Here is a 24,596-nt window from a genome sequence, read left to right as displayed (position 1 = left end):
GAGACTAAGCTGTAGTATTGTGTGGACATTGGGTTCCAAAAACGGTATTTGGCTTAAAACAATTACCACATGACTTACACTCACCTAAAGGATTATTAGGAACACCTGTTAAATTTCACGTTAATGAAATTATCTAATCAACCAATCACATGGCAACAGCTTCAATGCATTTAGGGGTGTGGTCCAGGTCTAGACAATCTCCTGAACTCCAAACTGAATGTCAGAATGGGAAATAAAGGTGAGCTAAACAACTTTGAGCGTGGCATGTGTTACAGGTCCCAGGCAAGGAGACTGGGTAATAAACTTAAATTCCTGAAAAGACAGGTGAAATAAAAGGAGAGTTTGACACAGCAGCTTCTCTCGTAAGCAACTTTGAGCGTGGCATGGTTGTTGGTGCCAGATGGGCTGGTAAGAGTATTTCACAATCTGCTCAGTTAATGGGATTTTCATGCGCAACCATTTCTAGGGTTTACAAAGAATGGTCTGAAAAAGGAAAAACATCCAGTATGCTGCAGTCCTGGGGGGGGCAAAAATGCCTTGTTGATGCTAGAAGTCAGAGGAGAATGGGCCGAGTGATTCAAGCTGATGGAAGATCAACTTTGACTCAAATAATGGGCTACACCAGCAGAAGACCACACCGGGTACCACTCATCTCCACTAAAAATAGGGAAATTAGGCTACAATTGGACAGTTGAAGACTGGAAAAATGTTGCCTGGTCTGAGTCTCGATTTCTGTTGAGACATTCAGATGGTAGAGTCAGAATTTGGCGTAAACAGAATGACATCAAGGATCCGTCATTCCTTGTTACCACTGGGCAGACTGGTGGGGGTGTAATGGTGTGGGGGATCCCTTTCGCCTTTAGAACGGTCTTAGCTATTTCTTTGTGTCCTTGATTCAACAAGGTGCTGGAAGCATTCTTTAGAAATGTGATAGGGTCAAACACTGTATTAGTATGGTGTTCCTAATAATCCTTTAGGTGGGTGTATTGCGTTTTCTTATTTGTTTGGTTTATCTAAATTTGTAGGAACGCCGCTTTTATTCTGAAGAAATCATACCGGATATCTTGCTTCTGGAGAAAAAAAGAATCTGCTTCCGGAAGCTAAAAGCTAACTACCACTGAATTTACCTTATCCATGCTACTAAACCACTGCTGCCTGGGACTTTAATTGTAGTCACCGGTGACCCCACGGCTGCAGCATCGCACTAAAAAAAAATTAAAAAAATTAAAGAGTACAATTTGACCATAACGGTAAGCCCACTTTAGTTAACGTTAAAGCAGCTAACGTTAGCTTTGTTTTGAGTTAACGTTAACGTGTGGTTTAGGAAATCAAAACGCATCATACCCAGCTAGCTTTCTTATTTAACGTTACGTAGCTTGAACTAACGTGGCTAACCTAATAGATCTAGCTCGGTTTCTAATCTCACACTGTCCATAGGACCCGTCCCTCTGTCCACCCTGGCGTTTCCTTGTTTCGATGGCATTTATCTTCCAAAGCAAGAAAATAAATTCGTGCATCACGTCAAGAATGACCTGGAAATATACAAACAGAAAAGCAACGGCAGGAGGTAAGTTAAGGTTGCGACAATTAAAGAAAATACACGACGGAATTGGCCAGCTGAACATTTGTACAATTTCACGTTTTAAACTCCGTCACAGTTTCATCAGGGAGATAAATATTGTATTCAGTATTCATTACTACTATAAATTATGGAAAAGTAGGACAGCAGTAAGGACACCACACACCATTGTTATTGATAAATCTACCCTACAAGAGCTGCCTCAGTAACGGACATCTCTTCTCAGTTTTAAAACTGTTTAAAAGACCAGGGACTATTCCTACCCCACGAGTAAATCTCAAACTTGGGTAGACTCAGACCGACTTCCAGTGACTTTAAAACCTGAACGTCTCATCCTATTGGATAAATATAAACTAATTTTGGACATTTTAAAGAGGTGTGTGACAGACTGCCTCTTTGTTGTGGGTCTTCTCACTGTACTTACAGTATCTCACAAAAGTGAGTACACCCCTCACATTTTTGAAAATATTTCATATCTTTTAATGGGACAACACTGAAGAAGTGACACGTTGCTACAATGTAAAGTATTGAGTGTACAGCTTGTATAACTGTAAATGTGCTCTCCCATCAAAATAACTCAACACACAGCCATTAATGTCTAGCAACGTGTCGTTTCTTGTCCCATGAAAAGAGATAATGAAATATGTACAAAAATGTGAGGGGTGTACTCACTTTTGTGAGATAATGTATTTCTTCTGCTGTTGCAAATGAGATCCTGGCCATTGTATTTAACCTTTTTATTTAATCAGGTGGTCTCATTGACATTAAATCCTCTCGACGCCAAGTTAAAAATAAGTAAGTTCCTTTTTGTACTGTCAAAATTAAAATATCTCTGTTGTCATGCCCTCTGTGTCCCTGTCCAGCGTGCTCCTGTTCCCCACTCTACCCAGCAGGCTGCGATACCTGATCCATAGGACCATAGAGGACCTGCCAGAGCTCACCACCTTCTCAGTAGGGGAGAGCTGGTGCCGTAGGGTGGTGGTCTGCCATTCTGAGCTCAGGTACTGAATTTATACAAGATCTTAGTTATTTGGTAACTAAGCAATAACCATCTTTGCTGTATTTGTTAGTATGTGCAATTTGCCATTCATGTAAAAAAATAAAGCCCGTTCTTTTTGTATCTTTGTTTTACGTTGTGGTTTTTCTTTTCTTTTAGTTTAAATTGCTTTTCAATTTTTGTAGAATAATTGAAGACCTTGGTGTTTTTCTGTTTTGTAGGGGTGAAGTAGAGGAAGACAGTGGCTGGGAGAGCAACAACGGCCTGTGTGAGGATCACCTAAGAAGCGGGGAGGAGACGGATGGCAACACAAAGCCTAAATCTTCGATCCCATCGCGAAGCCGAGGACCTAAGAGGCCGGACAAACCCCTTTACATGCCACGAGTTGCCCGGGAGAGACTGTCCTTACAAAACTCACACGGACCCTCAGGAGACAAAGAGTTGCCCAGTCCAGCCTCAAGTAGCTGTAGCTGCCTCGGCAGTCAATCGGACTCTTGTTTCTGTCCCGAAACTACAGAAAAGACAAAGTCCTCATGCACATCCAGGCAGGAATGTGTCCCCAGTGTAGCAGAGGGTGTCTTCAACCCTGTTGCTGACAGTTCAGCACTTTGTCCTCAGGAGGAGAAACAAAAGGTGGTGCATGAAGCTGAGCCCCTAGTTTGGGTACAGACCGTGTCCTGCTTCAGTGACATGACTCTGGAGGAGGATGAGAAGGGCAAGGAAGACCTATGCACAGACACCGATGATGTAACTGAAGAGGTAAGCCTGCTTTTGTTTGTTTTTTGTTATGCTTTAATTTTTCTATGGAAACTTAATTTATACATATAAATAATTATCTGTTATCAATGTTTTCCATTGCTATGTACTTTGTGTATTTGGATTAACATTCATATTACATTAAACTCTTTCACGTTGAGGTCACATTAAGTTATAACCAGTTCATTTTGTGTTTGGCCTGTCAGATCAAGGCACATCTGAAAGAGACAGTAACTGTTTCCATTCAGCACGTTGAGAATGACTACTCCTCTTATGAGACTGTGTGCATCGGCCCGGAGACGTTTCCCCACGTGATCGAGATCTACGGCTTCCCACAGTGTTTCAAAACCGATGACCTCATGGATGCTTTCACAGACTACAGGTGCGATCAGAGACTTTTGAAAAACATCCCATATGTCCAATGTAAGTACATTTTAAGAATCTCAAACAATTGATCTAGCTACCAAACTCCTAAAGTTCTTTCCTGTCGCTCGCAGTGATGGTGGAATGAAGATCGAGTGGGTAGATGACACACATGCCCTGGGGATTTTCTCCAGTGAGACGGCAGGTAGGAGTCCTCGCTGCACAATGACTGTGGTGCTGGGATTTAGATTAAAAGATGAATGACTAAAAATGTACTAACGTACAGCAATGTCATGTGCAGCACTCCATGCCATGTCCATCTGCCATCCAATGCTGAAGGCAAGAGCACTGGCTCAAGCGAGTAAAAAAGCCAAAGGCAAGGCCATCAAACGGGCAGGTGGGTGATTCACTAAGCTTATACGAGCCCTGTAGCTACTTGGAATAACATGCATGTTGTGGTGTAAGAGAGATCTAGAGCAATATATTTTTTTATTTTGTTCATATCATGGAGCCCTTCTGTGGTATCTAGTATTCAGTCTGGTAATTAGTTTTTTTTTTTTTTTTTATTTTAACACTGGATGATTTGGATCTGATGGTTGTTTCTGTGCTGTCTTCCAGAGTTTATCCAGCCAGTGAAGGAACGTCCTAGGACAGACTGTGCTGTTGCCAGGCGGATGGTGACCAGAGCCCTGGGGCTGCAGGGACGAGGCAGAGTGCAGCAATACTGAAGGGCATAGCCAACGCTGTTGGCTAACACAGGTGAACAGACCACCACAAGTGACACATTAAGTGTTAGGCCTTCTAAAGCACACACAGAATTGTGGAGTTTGCTGTAGTGTGGAGATGTTGGAAATTAATTTGTTTTCCTTTTCCATTCTTTGTTCAACTAACTATTAACATAGTGATTTGATTGCTAGTGATCAAAACACTGAACTTGGAATAGCATATGTAAAACCATTAACTGTAGACTATACAGTAATTTTGTCATGTTACTGATGTCTCTCCACTTTTATCCAAGGTTCCTTTTATTAAAGCACTTATATTACCTGAAACATTATAGAAGAGGCTCATAACATTCTGTACATTGGTATCAGCTTTCACCAATATTTATTTTGAAATGCAATTCTTTTCTGCATTCACCCTTGCATACAAAATATAACCAGCGAGCAACAAGTACACTTTTTTTTTTTTTTTTTTTTTTTTTTTAAATGAAGGATCCTTGAATATGCCACATTTTATAATAATAAAAAAAAAAACTAATTCACAAAACAATGAAGAGGCATTATCACATACATCTGTGGCTTTTACAGTACATCCACAATGATATCCCAGTTAATGTAACAAAACTCAGACATTGAGAAAGAAGCTGAGGGGATGCTCAGATCATGAAGATGAAAATGCGTGTCTACTGTAACAACCAAAAAACAATAATCAATAAATAAAACAAAAGTGAGCTCAAGTATATGGAACATAACAACCTTGAAGAAAAGCACATTCCCACTTAATTTTGACAATCCATGACTGAAAAGCTTGTCAGAAAACACTGCAGGGAACAAATCCAAGCAACTGTTTGATTAATCTACTGTGGGGTAAATGAAAAAAGAAATCCAACTTTAGGTAGCCTATATTATAGTTTTGGTTGCAAGTTGTCATCATTTGTAGAAAGTTAAATGCAGTCTTTTTAAAAACAGGAATTATTTGTTCTTGCCATAGATTGTACCATGTTGCTCTATAGGAATTATAATCATGTACTGTATTTGTTTTCAGTTTCTAGTTAAAACCTTTAACTATCCAATACTGTGGAATCAAATGTGATTTTTAAACGCCCCACTTTTGAATTCAGCTGTTTTGGGGAAAAACATCAGTGCAATATTCAGTTGTAGCACCAGGTTTAGCAGTAGACTTGTTCATCCAACCATCCCAAGCAAACGCAACATAAAGGTGAAGGTCTCATCTAGTGGATTTTGGGCTGCGATCGAATAGTTTTTTGCTTAAACGCTTTGCGCGGGCCGTTCTGTTGATTTCCGATAAGGAGAGCGGTGCTGCCCAACTATGCGCTGTGCTACCCCTGGCGTCGCGCAGCGCTCGGATTTGCCGCTTTGTGCTGCGCTCAGAGTTAAAATTATTTAAACTTTGACCTCGTTGCCGCTGACCTGATCGAAAGCGCAACCAACGATAACCGCTGTACGCGACTTAGCCAGAAGTGACGCGTATACAACAATGGAAGAAAAGCTCATCCTCTGTGTCTCGGCGTTCCCTGAACTGTACAACACCTTTTTTAAAGACTTATCACGAAGTCGGCAGAAAAACTTACACATGGTGTAATGTCAGCAGTCGGATGGGATTACCAGGTTTGTGAATAGGCATGACGTGTATATTAACAAACTTGTCGTTACCTAGCAACGGGAAATGGCTTTGCCAGTTTCCACTCTCGATGGCGTAAACCTGCGCTTTGCTCTGCGCCGTACCTAGTGGTGGACAGTGAGCAAATGGGTTATCGTGTGTAGGCGGCCTTAGGAAGGTTCCTAACGGAGTGAAATGACCCGGAAGTATCTAAGTGGCAGCCATGATAAGAGCTGGCCGAATTCTCTAAATGCTAAAGAAAGGTGTTTCAATGCTTTCTTTCTGATCTCCTTTTTAGCATAGGGTACACTGGACCATCCTTTACGAAAGGAAAACCAATAATGCTGTCCCACAATTCCTTGTGACAGCAACATTTAAAGCGACGCACCATTCGGGTCGTGCACAAAAACTATGTGCCTATCTTACGTTTTTAGATGTTTTCTAATTTAACAATTCATACAATTATACTAATTGGGATTCACGTTGATAAAATGAGTGGACAGGAGGGTGAGCAACTGTTGAAACCCATTTCGTTTTACTTTTTGTAACTGTGAATTTTTTTTTTTCCAATTCCAACCTTGGTAATGATGTCTTTCACAGGGTTTTCCACATTTAGAGAGCCTGCATAAAACAAGTAAACGCTCCAAAGTTTCTTAGATGCGCTATAAGTAGTCCATCTTTGGAAAGTTGTAATTTCACCACAGCCGACCCACGTCAAAACATCCACCGTCTCATGAGTACGTAGCCTAGTGTACTGTTGGATTCTCTGAGCACCGCAGTTGTCTTTCATAAACTGTCCTTCACATCTTTCCTTGACCTCGTGACATTTTACATCGAGGTCAAGGAAAAGACGTAGGGGGTCATTTTTTATTTTTTATTTTTACTATTCGACCGCAGCCTTGTTTTGAGGCTTTTCCCAAACTCTTGAAATCTTTGGCACAGTTAATTTAATAAGTTATTTGGCTGCAACCCTCCCTGAAGTCTCTCCCAGTAAGCACCAGGTCAAAAATGACATTTTACTGACCATAAAGGCACTAAGAAACTAAGCGATAAGGACACTTTTGTACAGCTGAATGTGGTTTAAAAGATTTAGTAAGCAAGCAGTTCATTTTCCTATTGACTCGTTGTACCAGTTGAGCCCTGAACCCAACAACATTCCAGCACGGCTCCAAGGAAACCAAAACAGTACAGCTCCCTCTAGTGGTTGTCAAATATCAATATATGCTTCCCGAATGTCCATCCGTCTGATGTCCATCTTTGGTCTACCTGTGTGAAAGCTGGTTGGTCAGCAGTCCAGGGAATGTTTCCTCTGTTTCTGTACTCTGTGAGCCACCTGTGAAGTCAGACAGGGAAAGTATGATGAGATGACCAGTAATGCCACAATTGGAAAAAATATATATAGTTTTAATTTTTTTGGTGGCTTTTCTGCCTTTAATTTTTGACAGGACAGCTAGGTGACATGTCTGTCTGAAATATCATTTAACAGGCTTTCTATTTTCTACAGACCGGTCCAGCAGAGGTCTGCCTCCATTCATTGGCCCTGCGTAGAGACTCCACAGTGGCCACAAACTGCTAGCTGATCATGAAGAGTAGGACTGCCGTCCTGCACTGTTTGCCTGCTTCACTGATCGGTGAATGCGTTTATGTGGTGAAGGAGGAGACTGCCACCCATCTGCAAACTCCAGCCTGCTGAAGTGTCCCTGACGCTGGTGGCGATTCAATCGACTCAAAGTTGCTGTTCTATAGCTGAACCTGACCACATTATTGTTTTGGTTCCTGTTGTTCACCGTTAGATCACTAATTGTAAAACAAAGCTAAATTATGAAAGGGGCTAATGCAAATGGTGATTTCATATAGAAAATGCACTGGAGCAAACTGGAGAAGTTCCTAGCTTGTTTTGATTTGATTGCATGTTGCCTTAAAACTAAAGTGCTTAAGGGTTTCATTTCCAGACAGGGATATTTTGTTTCCTCCTTGCACAGGTGATGCAGGACTGGTTGCATAATTCTCTGTAAGTAGTAATTATTTTTCAACTTAATGCTGAATTCCTCCACAGATTAATTTTTAGGATTTAGTTGAAGATATCTGTTACATTGTCCACTTTAGTTACAGCCAGATTTTTATATGGAGTGCACAACTCTAACTGACAAATGTAATGTAGATCCATTAACAGAATCCGATGTGCTAAAAAGATAAAACTAAATATTGTTTTTAAAAGCCAGCTTTTCAATTGAGACACATTTGCAAGGGAAAACGCATGCAACCGCAATGTTATGCTGGACTCAATAGATATTTTCTAATGTTTTTGTTGAGTTTTAAAACTTATTTTTTTGCAAACAAGTTGCAAGATGTTTAAGTTTTTAATATTTATTTTGTTCCTCTAAATGATACAAAACAACCTTTTAGGATTGTTGCCTGTTGTGTTCATGTTCTGTCAGTCCTCCAATACAGAACACTTTCAGAGGTTTTTGATCAACAAAAGTTTGAGCTTTGAAACTTGGAATGTTAGGTCCTCTGTACTTGTTACTGTACTGTCATTTCTATGTAATAGACCTTTTTTATGGCATACATGTTGACATGTCATAGTAGGAAAAGCACAGTTGTAGTCAAACCCATTACTGATGGCTGCATTCCACTTAGGAGAGGCCCTGGTATTGTGCATGATGACTCACTGAAATATCTTACTGGGACACTTGATGGAACTGAGCCATCATTAAGGTTATCAATTTCAGCTGTGCTTTTCCTACTATGACAAGTCAAAATGTCTGCTGTGAAAAGGTCCATTGACCTAACCTCAGTCTTACTTCTGTATAGTGGTTGGCCAAAATGCCATTAAGAGAGAATTAAAGTTTGTATTTAAAGAATGTCAAGTAATGTATTTTCTGTCATGCTGAAATGGGATGTTTCCCTGAACTTCTCTTTTGTGCCTGATGTAGGAGTGACCGTTGTTCTAGAGTGTCTCTACGCGTCACCTTGTTGATTACCTGTAGAATTTAACTGCATCCGTTGAGTCGATTCAGGGAAAAGACTTAATTGTAGCATTAAATACTTCACCATCCCATGAAACTACGAAACTAACTTGATTCGTTGTATAAAGGTTTCAGTGAGTGTAAAGTTTTAAATAAACCGTGCAGTCACAGTAACCCTTTGTCACCTACATCAGGTGAAAAGTATAAAAACTGTAACCCGATTTTTAGGGGACAGAAACAGGAAGTCATCGTATTTATTATACTGTATATATTATACAACTAAACTGCGCTAAACGTTTCATTACACAATGAATGTTTCATGAAAAATACAAATAGTCTATAATGTGGCTTCATTTTTCACTGAACTTGAATCTTGACTACTATAGTTACCGGTAATGTAATTGTCGTAATCATAATGCAGAGGAGTTATGGTCCTTCTAAATTAATGGTCTCACCTATATAACAGTTGTACGTCCATATTCGCTGTCCGTCGTACCGGGAGCGGCACCTCATAATGTTGTTGGTGTAATCTGATTCTGCAACCTCATAGTTGGGGTTTATCACAACCTGAGAGATCCAAAAAAAAGTTAAATGTCAAAGAAACATTCTTTCATTCCACAAGTCATTTTTTAAGCACCACTAAGAACCGAATAATACAGATGTAGTGATTGGCCTAGACTAAGAGGGTGGCAGGGTGACCTAACTGTCTCAAAAAGAAAATGTTAGGAGTTGTATTGTATTAGTGATTCAAAAAGAGAATTTTCTAGTGGAGGATGTCGAGAGTTTGTCTCGCAACCCAGAGGTTGGAAATTTTGTTTCTGCAGCAGCCAAAGTGTCTGTCAGAAGGCTCTTTGTTCTTCAACAACCCCCTGCTAGCTTGTTAAAGTGGCGTGATGCAGTTTTGGCTATTTCTTCGCTGTTTTCTGGCTTTTTACTCGCAGGTTTCTTTATAGAGCTCCCCCTTTTAAGCTTCGGAATAGATATTTGGCAGCTCCTATGTTTACTTGTGTCTGACTCCTCGCTCGGTCAGTCTGTAGTTTCCTCTTTCTCTGTTCCTCTGACAATGCTTCCCTAGCTTTCTGCTTCTTTTTTGCCGGCTCAAGTGTGAAAAACTCAGACAGTATATAAACTGGACCAACAGATCCGTTGCTCTGGACAGAGACCATTGACATATATATAATGGACCAATAGACCCCGTTGCTCTGGACGGAGACCAGTGAAGGATATTAGAAGCACTTTTCCGGTGAGCTCTTGCTTTACTGCGCAGCCTCCAACTGACAGAGACAACGTAAATGTGACGTGAGCAACGTGTCTGAAAGTTGTAAGTCTTCTGGTAGCCTCTTTAAACGCTTCAGATGTAAAGTTATTCGCTGTCAAAGTGACGTCAAAATGAATGGCAGTCAATGGGATGCTAACGTCGGGTGATCGTTTAGTAGCATCAAAATGGCGCCATAGGACCTACGGGTTGTTGACATATGTCGATGGTTTGTTGACAGACGCTAACCCCCTTGGAAAAAAATCCATCGCTACCTTGTTAGCCGGTTCCTGAATGGGCGTATGCGTGCAGTGCCGTGCCGTGAAGTAATTCGTTACATCACGAGACTTGATATCGCGTAATACTTCCTGAATCTGAGGCCAGTAGTTCACCGGCCAAAAGTTGCAAGGGTAGTTTTTCTGTCACAGGCGCCAAGGGGAAGCGACACGACCACCATTCACCTCGAAAAAAGTCATATAACCATTCCAATGACACCGAAGCTGTTCAGTTAAGATAAATTAAGCTTAAAAAAAAAAAAACCTGCGTAGTTTCCCTTTAAAGTCTGAATAAGAGTATAACACAAGCAGTTTGGTCTATACAACTAGGCTGGCTGGAGATGAGACAATCTTTCCAGCAGCAGAAAGTTTTACCTGGAAGATGTAATCGCCAGGCTTCAAATCTGTGATGTCAATCCACTGACAGTCAATGTCGTGCCTGTAGGTATCCCAGCAGCCAACTGTGATGCCTTGTGCCCCGAAGTTTGCACATGCATACCTCTTCTGGATACCTGTCGGCATTCAGCACAGTTTCAGTTTGTATTAAAACATTCAGATATTTTCATCAAATCAAAGTGTGTGTGTGTGTGTTTGCTTCTTATGAAAGGAAATCGTGTTAAACCTGAACTCAGTAGCCCAATTCTAAACAAAGCCACAGTATAAAATGAAAAGGGAAGGAAGAATATTCACCCTCGTCACAGTGAGTGTCCTCCAGACAGAAACTGGCTTTGTGTCCCTCTGCCACTTTAGTGCCATTTAGAGTCAGCAAGTCATAGTGGGTGAAAACCTCCATGCTGTGGTAATGTCTGGATCAGACAAGTAAGAACACAATGTTGAAACATCCTATATATGCCTATATTTAGCAGCTCCACAATAACATACATGCTGTTATCCGTGACCCACTCCAAACAGCATTTATAGCAGGAGTACAGGGGAAAGCCCTAATCTCCAGTGGGATATAGGGCATTACAGGACAGTTAGATGTTGGTAATTCATTATTTACTGTTTTAATATTCATCCCAAATATTTTCATTCAGTTTCAGAAATACTGTATAAATACATTGTATTTTACTCTGCGTTTTCCCCTCAAAGGATTCATGACACTGACATCGAGCAATAGCAATAACATCATTTACCCCAGTGTAATCATTTGAAAATAACCGATCAGATTTCATAAAGTCACTATTCTAAAAGCAGCAGAGGTCTCACCTGTGACACTCGTGCCAAATCCAGGAGTGGTGTGCGGCCCGCGGCCTGAAGTCTGACTGGCCATTGTTGTGGATCTGGGAAGAGAAGCGGAGAAGGCGCCGGTAGGAGCTGGGGTCGGCTTTGTCGGCACTACTGGACAGACAGCGCTCCTCATGGGCACACTGCAGCGCGTACATGGGTCTGTCCTCCAGGTAGGTGGTCTGCTCCACAGCCTGGGCACTGAGGACCAGGTCTGGGGCCGCTGGGAGAGAGAGAGCAACAGGGACGTGGTGGTTAGGAGCAGCATGTATCACCCAAAATCAAAGTTCCCCAATTAGCTATACAGCATCAAGTTAGTCTTTGAGAAAATGTTTAAAAGAAATATTCCTTACAGTATAATATTACAGTATTAACCACATTTTATTTTAAAGCATATGTTTTCTAGTTTACAGGCCTATTTCCCCGCAGACATTTTGACTTGTCATAGTAGGAAAACCACAGGTGTTGGTAATAACATTAACAATGGCTCTGTTTTATTTAAGTGTTCCAGTAAGCCATTATGGTGTGACAGTGAGCCAGCATGCACAATACAAGGACAAGGAAAATGAAGCAGCTAATTGGAATTCAGCAATCATTCATTTCCTCATTTACATATGTGCTTTTCCTACTCATCAAAATGTCTCCCATGAAAATCTTTGTAAGATTCTGAATGTTTACAGTGTTTGTATTCTACAGTTTCTTACTCTGGGTACAGGAGACCCCCGCAGCGAAGCGTCCACCGCCTTTGGGACAGAGAATGTGTTTCCCGTGATGTAGACACTGATCCAGAGTTAGCTCAGTTCCTGAACATCTCACTCCACTCATCAAAATAGCATCAGCCGAGGCATCTCCTTGCCAGTACCATGTTTCCTGATGAAAGAGAAGCACAGAAACTAGGTATCACTCAACCGAATCCCATCAAGCTGCCCCTCAGTTGGTTTGGACAGACCTCTAACGTTAAATAACGTAAAAAAAGTGCTGCTGAAAAGCAAAAAGTTAATTTTTTAATCGGAACTACTACTTTTTTGAGACAAAGTCCCTTAAATGCATAGGTCTAATGTAAATGAAGACTGGAGACTAGTCAAGCCTTTAGGCAGTCAAGTCCAAAGTGAGTCACGTCATTTTTGTGACTTAAATGAATTTGATATTTTGGAAATACAGTTATTCTCCTTCTTACGGAGATTGATACCACTCAGATATGAGTGGCATCAATCTTCTCATCTGACTCTCAACTGGAAAGTGAATAAGTGTTCTTTCCAAATGTCAAACTACTCCTTTAAATCTAACTTAATTCCAAGTCTCAAGTCCACAGCATTATTATGTTTATCTGTGTTTTTTGCCCCCAACGGTGCCTTCCAGGCAGCGCTGCCTGGAAGGCACCGTTGGGAGGCACTGGTTATGGTTATGGTTATGGTTAGGGTTAGGTGCCTTGAAGGCAGCGGTTGAAACGCTGCCTGGAAGGAGCAGTTGGGGGCAAAAAGCACCATTGAGCCATTATTACATAGGTTCATTAATTTATGCCTGAGTCAGCTGTAATTAACCAGATGAAGATCATGTTGCTCAAATGTTTTGGAAATGTGTGTGGGATCGTTTTAGGAATAAACATTAACTTTATTTTCCTCCTGTATTTAATTTGGGATATGTTACCCCTGTTGTCCCCGAGGGCAACTCTAATCAAAGGATCTCACACACACACACACACACAGCAAGGGATGCGCTGCTGTCCTCACAGTCCTGACTTAGCGTTAATACAGCATTTTGCAGACCACATGGAAACGACCCGTAAATCATACTTTCCGTCATCTTCCAATAAACTGGAGGATTCATGAGAAAGAAATTGAGCTGAGGGATATGATAGTATTTGCTGGTGGGCTGAGGAGAGGGGCAGACATACAGCAGTATAGTTTAAGCTTTGTGTCATTTGTTCCATCTGGTGGTGGGGTTTTGCCTGCAGAAGTATTTAAAATTCAGACAGTAAAGAGTCTCTGGAGAGGCTGAGTCCCTACTCTCCTACGATAACAAAGAGCAGACATTTATTAATCCTAAACCTGCAGTTAACATGAGAACTTTTATGTAATGGCAACTTACTGAATGTGATGATAAAGGGACATGTTATTATGAAACCTTGACCTAAAATGGCTACTTTTAATCACAAGTGGACTCTTTATTTCACACTGTAAAAAGCACAATGTTGAACTGTATTTGAAAAGGGCAGAAGCTCAAGCAGTGACTGCAAACACATAATGAACACATAAGACAAAATGTTTACATGTTGTCTTATTAGAAGTGCATTCAGATAATTGTCCCAAACACACTTTAGTGTGATGAACAGCCTCCAACAGATCCAGTCGTAAACCCCCTCCCCCCCTCCCCCTGCTGTTATCAGCGGATGTCCCTGTGATTCACACACACTTTCCAGACCTATATCATCCTAAACCACAAATGGTTTGAAAATAAAAATATATAAAGAACACAAGGAGGGTCTTAAACTTTACAGGCCTCTCACCTCAAGACATAAAGAAAGCACTGTGGGTCTCCTTTAAAAAGCAAGAAGTAAACGTAAGCAGGACAGAACTGTGACGCAGCCAAGTCACGGCAGAGGCTTCACCAGTGAAAAGCTCCACTAAACTTCAAACAGCAAACCAATGCTTTCCCCATTACTCCTGCTAAGGAGTTTACCACCGCTGACCTGCACTGACTATGTTTTTGAAGTTTCTAAGACAGTTACTACCTTACTTTGCCCTCTGGGATCAACAAAGCTCAAGAATGTTGAAGTGAGAGTTAATGGCATCCACTGACACGCAGGCACACACACACACACACACACACACACACACACACACACACACACACACACACACACACACACACACACACACACACACACACACACACACACACACACACACACACACACACACACACACACACACACACACTAAAATGGGTAGTACTGCCAGAGTGGTTTCATATAGTGCATATTACACATGACTGTAACTTTCATGTCATGTCCAATCCATTAATCTAAAACTAAACTAACTAAACTAAAAAACTAAAACTAAATGAAATATGAATTATGGTGTATATCATGAGTTTATTATCAATAAAGCTGGCTTGCATAGAAGTTGAACTATTTAGCTTGATACCTCTCCTGCTGCTGTTGAAAGCTATGTTTCTGCGAGGTCCAGTATATTCCACACATACAGGATGTGATGTGGTTTAGTGACTTGACATTTCCTTTAAGTAATATTACCACGTGTACAAACAAAAGAAGCAAAATATGACATTTCATTTCAATGTGTGAGTGAATTACTCATACAGTATGTATATCAAATATACTGGAATGATAGCATGAATTATAAAAAGTCCAGTTTGGAGTGCCAGTGTTATGCCAGAGCCTAAACTACAGCTAGTCACATTTATGCAGTGAAGATAAGCTCATTATCAGAATGATTTGTTGGAAGTAGATGTGGAGAGCAACATGAAGGCCAGAGTCCTTACCTGGAAAGCATGGCTGGCAAAGCCCAAGCCCAGCTGTCTGCACACTACCATGGCCTCCATGGTCCCCCAGCTGTCACTGCACACTGTGCCCCACACCATAGAGCCGTTCTTCTCTGCCAGAACCTCCACACGGCCCTCATAAGGATTACGGCCGCCATTTAACCGGAGCTAAGGACAGAAATAGACAGGTGTGTCCTCCAGTTCTATGCAAATCTTTATTTATTTTTTTATACTATAGAGATAGAAAGAGTTTGGGTACTCACTCTTTTGTTGAAGCCCATGGCAGGAACGTTACACCTGACTGCTGCGTCTTCCTCATGGCTGCAGCCCACAGCATCACGGTTGAAGTAGCACTCAGTCAGTGACTTTTCAAACCCAGAGCACTCCACCTCGTTCATGTGGACCGGCCCAATCCCTTTGGAGACACAAACGCATCACACAAATATGAATTGTGATTCTGTTGAACTTAGGACTAAACTTACTGTCACTAAAAATTGGACAAACAGCTGGAGCATTGGCAACATGTACATCACAGAAAATGAGAATAAGAACCGTCATTTATTTACTGGAAAGAAGAAAGCTGATCTTCGGGTTACACATTGTTTTTAGGAAACACACGCCTGTACTGCCCACTATTCCTGAGTAAAAGAGCAGGAGTCTCGTCTGCTTGTGTCTATCTAAAGACAAATGTAAGATGTCCTGTTCCCTAGAATTACAACGCAACGTAAACAAGCAGTCAGCTATGTGAAATGACAATGAGACAGCTGAGGCCTGAAAAAGAAACATTCTCTCTCTCGTCTTTTTTTCATGTAAAAAAAAAAGTCTTCTCAGTGTTGTGGAGTTTCCATAAAAACATGTGCGAGTACTCCCTCCATGCTGGTTTTCTTATTATGTGACTTAACAGGAATGTCTCTAGTGAGCGAGTTCTGAAACTATAGCCAAAGACTGAAACGGACAGGCAGTCAGTGGATCACATAAATTAACAACAGGGAGAACACAGTGCTGCTGTAATCACAGCAGCATGTCTGACAATGATTGGAATACATTAAATAAATTATATATGAATCTTGATTAATAAATGCAAGACACAAAAAAATCACAATGGGCCAAGCAAAAAAAAACTCTAAACACTAGTTTGTATTCTTTATCAGCTGAAAACGAGGTACGTATGAGAAATATGCCTTAAAACTATTCCCTCATACAAATCCAGGAAGTACCATTTTAGATTTATTGACATTCTTGTTTAGTCCAATTCATTGACTTCTGAAAACAAACACAATCAGTTATTTCAAGCCTCTGGTCTGTGTATCGCACCCCTTTTAGGATGGAGTGGTCAGCTCATAAAGAAATCCATCCCTCAAATAACCTTGTGCGCTCTCCAACAAATAATTCCTCGGAAACCCTTAAGGCTGTTTTTTTTCTTGCTGGAACATTTTGTGCGCTATTGTGTTTTTCTGCAAGAATAAGGCAGAGGAGAGGACAACAGAGCCAACGCACATGTGATTCTTATAAGGCTGTGGTATATTGCATTTCACAGAATCAGGTTTTGGGTCTAGGTCTAGGCATTAATGTGCTACTCCATACACTCCCCAATGTATTTATATGCTGACTTAGGTCTGGGCCCATTTAAAGTGAGACAGAAACAGGTGGTGATACAGAGGCCAAAGATAAGGTGAAGGTGGAGATCTTTGGTTTCAGTCCATACCTTTTATTTTCACAGCTGGGAATGAGTTTTGCTTGAAGCTGTGCTTGGACTTCTGTTGAGTATTAAGTGCTGTAAATGCAGACTGTCATCAAAGCTAAAAGCCTGAAAGATCCCTGAATGTGTGAGGGAACTGTCTGTGTGTATGGCTGAGAGTTGTGACTGTGGTCTTCAATGTTCTGGTGTATGTAGTCAGGAGTGTGCCACCATAATAAATATGTGACTTCTTCTAAACCCATACCAATGCTGGATATTTGAAGCCTAAAAATTGATAACAATAAATCCTTTATATTTGGATATTACAGTAAAGAATTGTGACCAAGGAATGCCTCGAACTACATAATGAAGAAGCTGTTTCTAAATTATCTCAAAAATATATTTGGCTTTTCTGTACTGCAATTTCGGCCCAGCTCGATTTATTTCGGTGTTTAAAGAGTAACTCTACACTAAATCAAAATAATTCAATGTATTTTATTCAAGCTAAAACTGGGTGTTAAGTTGCTCTCTAATTATAATCAATATATAAGTTGATACATTGATGAATAACAAGAATGGCATTATAAATTCATTAATTCCATTTGCATTCAAATGATGATTTGTAAGTCTCCCCCCTCCTAAAGGGTTTATATTTTGAAATCATTTTATTTTATTTGGGCACACTCTCCATACTCTCCATATCAGTGTACCAACATTTACAGTATATAGAGTGACTAATCTGTAGGTCATACCTTGTCCCAGTCGGGCGCCAGTCAAGGCCTCTTTGGCGCTACCGAACCCCAGCTCTCGACACACCACGGTGGCAGCTTGAATGCTCCAATTGTCGTCGCACACTGTCCCCCACTCCCCGTTCTTCAACACCTCCACTCGCCCCTCACCAATCATAGCTCCGCCTCTAAGACGCACCAGGGGTTGCTACAGAAACAGTCCACCAAAAACTAAGATTAGTGAAAATGTTACAGAGAATTCAAATTATTACTAAAATCTACAGCAATTGATGAATTGATGTTTGAATTAACTGGATTTATTTATTTAAATGAGTCAACTCTTTTACATTTGGACATATTTGCAGTATGCAGCATCGTGACTAGCTGGTGTGCTGTCTTCGATAATCATCATATCCTGAATAATAATTTGCTCAAGATCAATAACCAAGCAGGCAGCATGCTCACTATGCTGCACACATTGCTCATAACTGCTTTTGCTTTAGAGATGAAATCCTCATTGAGCGGTTTGTTTACATGTATGTATATATATATATATATATATATATATATATATATATGTGTGTGTGTGTGGACGAAATGAGGACAAGAGTCCAGGCCCGAGGACATCAACAGGCCAATATTGACTTTTGGTCATAGCGCCCCCTGCTGGCAACAGGAAATCAGCCTTAGATGACAAACATCATCCGATTTACATGAAACTTATAATGTGTGGTCTACATGTGATACTGAGCCACCCCTATACTTTAACCATGCCCATGTACTCAGGCCACGCCCCTTTCATAACTTTTGACCCGTTTAAGGTAGTCTTGTGTGAGGTGTCATTGAACTAAGCAGAGTTCCTTTTTAATTGGTGACAGTTTGCCCCGCCCCATATGCTTAAGCCACACCCCATTTCATAACTAAAGCCAGGTTTCTCATAGACTCTTGTGTGAGGTATTGTTGAACTCAGCAGAGAGGTCCTTTTTCATTGATGATGGCTTGCCCCGCCCCCTACGCTTAGTAAAACATTTGCAATACAACATCTCAAACATCGCACACTCCACCGTGCGCGCTGTGTCTGACGGTTGCGCAAATGCATGGCTGCGTGGAGCGGCATAACCCCGATACGCAAGGAGGTGCGAGGGCCAACGCTGCTTGCAGCTTTAATTCAGTTTATAGTTGTTCTTCCACAAGTGAAGACTGAGTTGTCCAGATGGGATTACTCTTAACAGAATACATGACTGTTTTCTTCCTTATTAGAAACACTCAGTTTTTCCAAACATCTGATTCTGCTCAGTCAAACAAAGTCACCAAAATCCAATGCAATTATTGACCTTAACCGCCCTCCTCTGCCTGACAAGCTGCCTGCATTTACACAGTAATTTATCAAGTATTTTAAACACAGTCTGTTTCGTCCTAGTTTAATACTGCTCTTAATGATCTTAATGGTTACGTCTGTTCTAATTTATGTGAATGTGTATGTGTATGTGTATGTGTATATATGTGTGGGTGTATATCTATGTATGTATGTATGTATGTATGTATGTATGTATATATATATATATATATATATATATATATGTAAGTATGTATGTATGTATGTATGTGTATATATGTATATATATATATATATATATATATATTTTTTTTTTACTTTATACCCTGTTGTTTTGCTTTGTTGTACATCCTTCTGCTTTTGTGTTGTGTCTTGTTTTGTGCTACGTTGTGTGTTGAGCTCTGTTTTATGGGGTTCTGTTTTTGTGATGCTTTGTGCTAAGTCTTGTTTGCTTGTGTTGTTTTTTTGTTTCTTTGTATTTTAAAAAGCCTTTTTAACATCGAAGGCAGGGGACTACAGATGAAAAATAGCCTTTTGGCTAATTCTGGCTTTTTTAACCCATGGGAAATCATGTGTTTTATTAATTTGCGCTGTCCCCTTTTATAAATAAACTAAACTCAAACTCAGTCTATGGCATGTATTGCAGTTAAACGTCCAGTTTTCCTTTCTGTCGCATTATTTCAGTATGCTATATAATAATACGTAAGTTGGTTGTCTGTCCTTTGATAAATGCCATCAAGACAAATTCCTATACATTCACTGTACCTAATTAAAATTAAAACTCTAATGAAGCACTGCACATTGCCACATAAACAGTTAAAGATCCCTGTTGTCCACACACTGAAATAACATGCAAACACCACACAGAAAGGACTACAGCTGAGTTTTAAACCCAAGATCTTTTTCCTATGAAGTGACAGAGTTCACTACAGATCGGCTGTGCAGCTAAGCGTGCAAAATCCAACCTACCTCCAACCTGTAGGCCTTCCTGTAGCCGGCGCTGACGCTAGGAGCAAAGGCACGTCCAGGCACACAGCTGACCACTACAGGCATGCCCTTCTCACAGGTGCTGTTGCCCTTCTGCTTTATCTCTCCACCCATCTTACAATCGGACAGGTCAGCCTCGTTGCCTGTGCAGTTGACCGAGAAACCCCAGAAGTTCTTCTTACGACGCGTGGCCAGCAATCTGAAAAGGAATAATACAATATTATAAACTGTTACGTATTATATTGTATGCTTCTTCTGTTAATTTGTATACATTTAGATTACTGCCAGCCACTTTAGAAAGCATGTTTTCGTTTTTTTATGTTAAAGAATGACAACCTTTTTCCAACTTTTTGGGTACTTATGGTGGGTATCAATTCATGCCAAAACCTGCAGACTTGAAACTTGCTTCAGAAATTCAACTCATCACAGTGAACATGTCATTTTGATATGTTATGTCATCTTTGCACAGAAATGCTGTTGCATTGATTGTTCTGAAAAATGGTCCGCTTGGTGTATTCAAGTGCTGGCTGAGAGGCTCTGATATTGAACACTTAATTATCACCTGCTGAGCTGCATTTCCATGAGCACATCACACAACAACAACGAAGAGCTTTGAAAACAGTCAATGCCAATTTTGGTTACCTAACAATGGTGACATATGGATGTGAGAAACTTTCTATATCAAAAAAAGGGGGGAAAAAAGTTATTTTATACCATACAGGTCTGAACCACTGCAGGTATTAAAAACATCTTGGAAATAAAAAAAAACACATTAACTAGGTCTGGAAGTAAATTACAGTAAAGTATTTTATAACAGCAGCATCAGCCCAATTAGTGTGAAATATTTTAGAATTCTTTCTCACACCCTCACAGAAATATTAACAAGCTGTTTTATGGGAATGGGGACAACAATAACCATACTACGCTGTGAAGCACAATGGGGGTATTGTTGTGAGAGTACCTTACAACTCTCATGACCCCCACACTTGAATAGAAGTCATCAGGGTCATTGAGGACCACAACAACAGGTCCGGGCCTTGGAAGAAGCAGACCATGTAATGAAACCAGCATGAGCTACATTTACAGCCTTTCAGTTCTTACTGCTTATCCAGATGCTGTAAACAGAATGTAGCAATTTGAATACAAGAACAATTTCTGGTCCGTGAAATTGGAGGAGATGCTAAATTTTATTGAGTTTTTAATTTTTTTTAGTTATTGGCACATTTGGTGAATAGAGCTGTCCTTTGTTGTTCCAGATAAAAGAAAGATTGATTGTGATCCTTCACCTCTGTAAAACAGTGAACTTTAAAACCTAAACAGACTTTGTGATCTTAAGTGATAAACAAAACACAAAGTGTTCTTTGCTGGTTTGATGCACCTTATAGTGTGCTTTCCTCAGTTAAAATGCATCCATATGCATCAAATCAGATGAGATCATGTCTACCAAAACTATAAAAATAGAGACCTTTTTAATCAAAGTCCTCTTCTTCGCCTTCATCTTACTATATCATAAGTATCCTTACACGAAGCATCCATTTGAATACAGATTGCACATTTGACCACATCATACGTAATTATCCCTTTGACTCACGGCATTGTAAATCAATTGCATGTCTGATGTCTCTCTGGTCTTAATTTGACTGTGGTGGAACTGTGGTTCTGGGAGCTTGATGATTGTAGAGACCATCACTGACTGGATGTGCATACAGTAATAAATAGATTAGACTAACATGAACACAAACTCATGCACATAAACTGTACTGAAGACCAAACCAACAAAGATATGTTCTTCTTGGAGGGCAGGTAGCCACATTTGTTTTCTAAAAACAAAAACTTAGATTATTGGATTTGTACCTCAGGCTGAGCTTAAGAGAGAAACATTCTCTTTCATGTAGTGACCAGATTGGGAGAGTTGCTCATGTGGTTATTCTCTCACATGCCATTAACATCTGTTTTATTATGAACTTCAGTTCCCATGTTGGCAGATAAAAATGATAAGACACAAAGTGTTCTAGGAAATAGAGGGAGAACTAAGGGAAACAATTACATTCAGCCAAAAGAGCCACTGTTTCACAACGTAATGCATTCAGTGGTTTCCCAGCAAGGCCCATCTTTCATTCTCTAAAACTTCCTCTGGCAGTTTTTGGCTTCTTGTCAAGAATCTCCAGGCTTGAGTCTGTTTAATCTCAGTGTGGAAAGCGGATGAAAGATTGAGTGATGAACAGTGTAAATAAACGCGTGCTTACGTAACGTTTCCTAACATCAGTCTGTGATGATAAAACATTCCTAAATAGACTAAGAATGAAAATCAACAGTTAAAGAAATCCTAAGGTAACATAAAAATTTAAAATGTATCATACAGGAATATAGCATGTTTTTGACACATGTGTGAATTTAAAATAATTCATTATATATGCAGCACTACTATATTCCCATAATCTAAACTGTAATTAACTCAACTAAAAGCTAAGGGTTAGGGTTGTTTATGTTAGATTTCACCTAATGTGAAGACTTTTAATATTTCTAACTGGCCTTATTTAAATCCTTCTGCTGGCCCCAGCACAATAACTCACTTGTAGGGTCGGGCATTGAAGCGTTTCTCTCCGGGGAAGCCATACATTCCACAGATGACCCTGCTGTTCTTCTCTGTCCACTCCTCATTGCAGATCTGTCGCCATTTTCCTCCATCTTTCACCTCCAAAAAGCCCTCAGTGATGGGAATCCTTTTCCTCTGAGAGTAAGTGGCCCTGAGCCTCACATCCTCCACCTGCACCGTTAAACCCTGAGAAACAGCAGAGGAAATGTTTCATCACTGCATGCCATATAACACCATTTTCACATTTTATATTACACACCATAGACCCCTTTATGTACACTTTAGTCCATATGGAGACACCTTTGCTAAACATAGACTATAAGAATTGTAATCAATGGAATATTCCATACCTTTAAAAGATTAGAGGACTGTTATTGTCATTCGTAACATGATATAACAGCATAAGTCAACAGAGGTGTCAAAAGTGTTCACATTCATTACTCAAGTAGAAGTATAGATACTAGGGTTTGAAAAGACTTTTGTAGAAGTTGAAGTATCAACTCAAGCTTTTTACTTAAGTAAAACTGTAAAAGTACTGGTTTCAAAACTACTTAAAGTATAAAAGTAAAAGTAATGTAAGGCAGAGATCTTCAACCAGGGGTCCTCAAAGTCATTGCAGGGGGGCCTCCAAATTATTGTAAATTTTTTAGTCTTTTTATTATCTTTGAGTCTTTTAAAATTAAAATGCCTTAACATAATTCCAACATATTATTAGCAAATATAAATTCCCACTGATGATAGGCTTACTGGCCTATAGGTAAGGGAGTCCCTAAGATATCAGCCCACAGATACAGTTAATCCTAGATTTACTGTGCCACATACAGTATGTAACATTAAAATATTATAAAATCATGCCAACAATTAATATTTTAATAGCTTATGAAAAAAGGGTATGTAAGAACGCTTTAGGTTGCCCTAACTGTTATTGTAGGCCCAGTTTAATAGGCAACTTAATTTCATACAATATGTAGTAGGGGGTCCCTGCTACATCTCACTTTAAGTTAAGGGGTCCTTGGTTTAAAAAACGTTGAAGACCCCTGATGTAAGGGGGAAACAATGCCATTAAGGACAACAGCTTAACCCCAAAACGTTGGGACAAAATCATATGACTATAATAATGTAATATTAAAATCATACCTGCAAACTCAGAAGGGCTGAAAAAGGTGACACATCTCTGTGTCTGTGTTTTTCAGACAACAGCAGCTACAGACTGGTGTTACAATCCTCTCCAGTGAAATACAGACACACTTTTACACCGTTTAGCTGTCAGAATTTTAACCGTGTTTACTCCAGCTGCTAGCTAACCGTAGGCTAACGTTAGCTGCTGTCAACTGTAGTGTTAACTAGCGTCCCGTGCTGCGATGTTTCAGTTCCCTCTAACGTCCGTTTTCGGAGCATCAGAGAGAAGCGCAGGCATTTAAGTGGCACCTAAATAAGGCACCGAAATCCGCGTGCTATTCGGTCCGGTAGATAACGGTCGTTAAAGCACCGGTGGCGTATTAGCACCGGGTCTGTGCAGGTTTGATGGATCGCGTACAAACCAATAGGGTGTCGGAATGACTATGTTTATACTTCTCATCCAACCACAATCACATTCACTCTCTCCGGATGGAGCGATCTGGATAGGCTTTTTTGTGTGTGTTTTTTTGAACGATGACGAGCCGGAATGAAAACAAGCCGAACTGAAATATGAGTAACTAGGCTATTTTTAAAATGTAAGGAGTAGAAAGTACAGATAATTCCGTGAAAATGTAAGGAGTAGAAGTAAAAAGTATGCTGTAAAATAATTACTCCAGTAAAGAATAGATACCCAAAATTTCTACTTAAGTAAGGTAACGAAGTATTTGTACTTCGTTACTTGACACCTCTGTAAATCAACCACTGACCAAAGACCTGACAGCAGCTACATATTAATGATTACCGTAAACGTTCAATGCATTTTTTTTAACTTTTCACACTTTGTCTTTCTCATTTTTGAGAGCAGTTTTATTTTCTTCATAGATTTC

At 40.1% G+C, this 24,596-nt stretch overlaps 2 protein-coding genes across 5 annotated transcripts in view; one reads left to right on the top strand and one right to left on the bottom strand.

The window, feature by feature from the left end:
* Positions 1 to 207: 207 nt before the first annotated feature.
* Positions 208 to 7,899, top strand: r3hcc1 (R3H domain and coiled-coil containing 1). Of its 3 annotated transcripts, none has more exons than XM_028575221.1 (9): positions 208 to 238; positions 1,438 to 1,567; positions 2,443 to 2,580; positions 2,798 to 3,335; positions 3,539 to 3,714; positions 3,830 to 3,900; positions 3,997 to 4,092; positions 4,314 to 4,454; positions 7,543 to 7,899. In XM_028575221.1, the coding sequence occupies exons 1-8, from the start codon at positions 226 to 228 to the stop codon at positions 4,421 to 4,423; spliced, it is 1,272 nt and encodes a 423-aa protein (XP_028431022.1). In that variant the 5' UTR covers positions 208 to 225; the 3' UTR covers positions 4,424 to 4,454; positions 7,543 to 7,899. The 3 variants fall into 3 exon arrangements, with proteins under 3 accessions (XP_028431022.1, XP_028431021.1, XP_028431023.1); XM_028575220.1 differs by lacking the exon at positions 208 to 238 and adding an exon at positions 245 to 408; XM_028575222.1 differs by lacking the exons at positions 208 to 238; positions 1,438 to 1,567 and adding an exon at positions 245 to 408.
* loxl2a (lysyl oxidase-like 2a) overlaps positions 4,915 to 24,596 on the bottom strand; it is a 33,268-nt gene continuing 13,586 nt past the window's right edge. The window contains exons 1-12 of one of the 2 annotated variants that reach the window (XM_028575219.1): positions 23,728 to 23,761; positions 22,568 to 22,776; positions 19,977 to 20,193; positions 17,696 to 17,879; positions 15,529 to 15,680; positions 15,266 to 15,433; positions 12,469 to 12,634; positions 11,747 to 11,987; positions 11,228 to 11,343; positions 10,913 to 11,049; positions 9,463 to 9,574; positions 4,915 to 7,371 (exon numbers count right to left, since the gene is read on the bottom strand). In XM_028575219.1, the coding sequence (XP_028431020.1) occupies positions 7,301 to 7,371; positions 9,463 to 9,574; positions 10,913 to 11,049; positions 11,228 to 11,343; positions 11,747 to 11,987; positions 12,469 to 12,634; positions 15,266 to 15,433; positions 15,529 to 15,680; positions 17,696 to 17,879; positions 19,977 to 20,193; positions 22,568 to 22,614 (1,611 nt within the window). In that variant the 5' untranslated portion in view covers positions 22,615 to 22,776; positions 23,728 to 23,761 and the 3' untranslated portion in view covers positions 4,915 to 7,300. Of the gene's footprint in view, positions 7,372 to 9,462; positions 9,575 to 10,912; positions 11,050 to 11,227; positions 11,344 to 11,746; positions 11,988 to 12,468; positions 12,635 to 15,265; positions 15,434 to 15,528; positions 15,681 to 17,695; positions 17,880 to 19,976; positions 20,194 to 22,567; positions 22,777 to 23,727; positions 23,762 to 24,596 lie in introns of those variants that run through there. The other variant, XM_028575218.1, reaches the window with a different exon arrangement.

This window comes from Perca flavescens, chromosome 4 (genome assembly GCF_004354835.1).
Source record: "Perca flavescens isolate YP-PL-M2 chromosome 4, PFLA_1.0, whole genome shotgun sequence".
NCBI lineage: Eukaryota > Metazoa > Chordata > Actinopteri > Perciformes > Percidae > Perca > Perca flavescens.
This window is presented reverse-complemented; position numbering and strand designations above follow the sequence as displayed.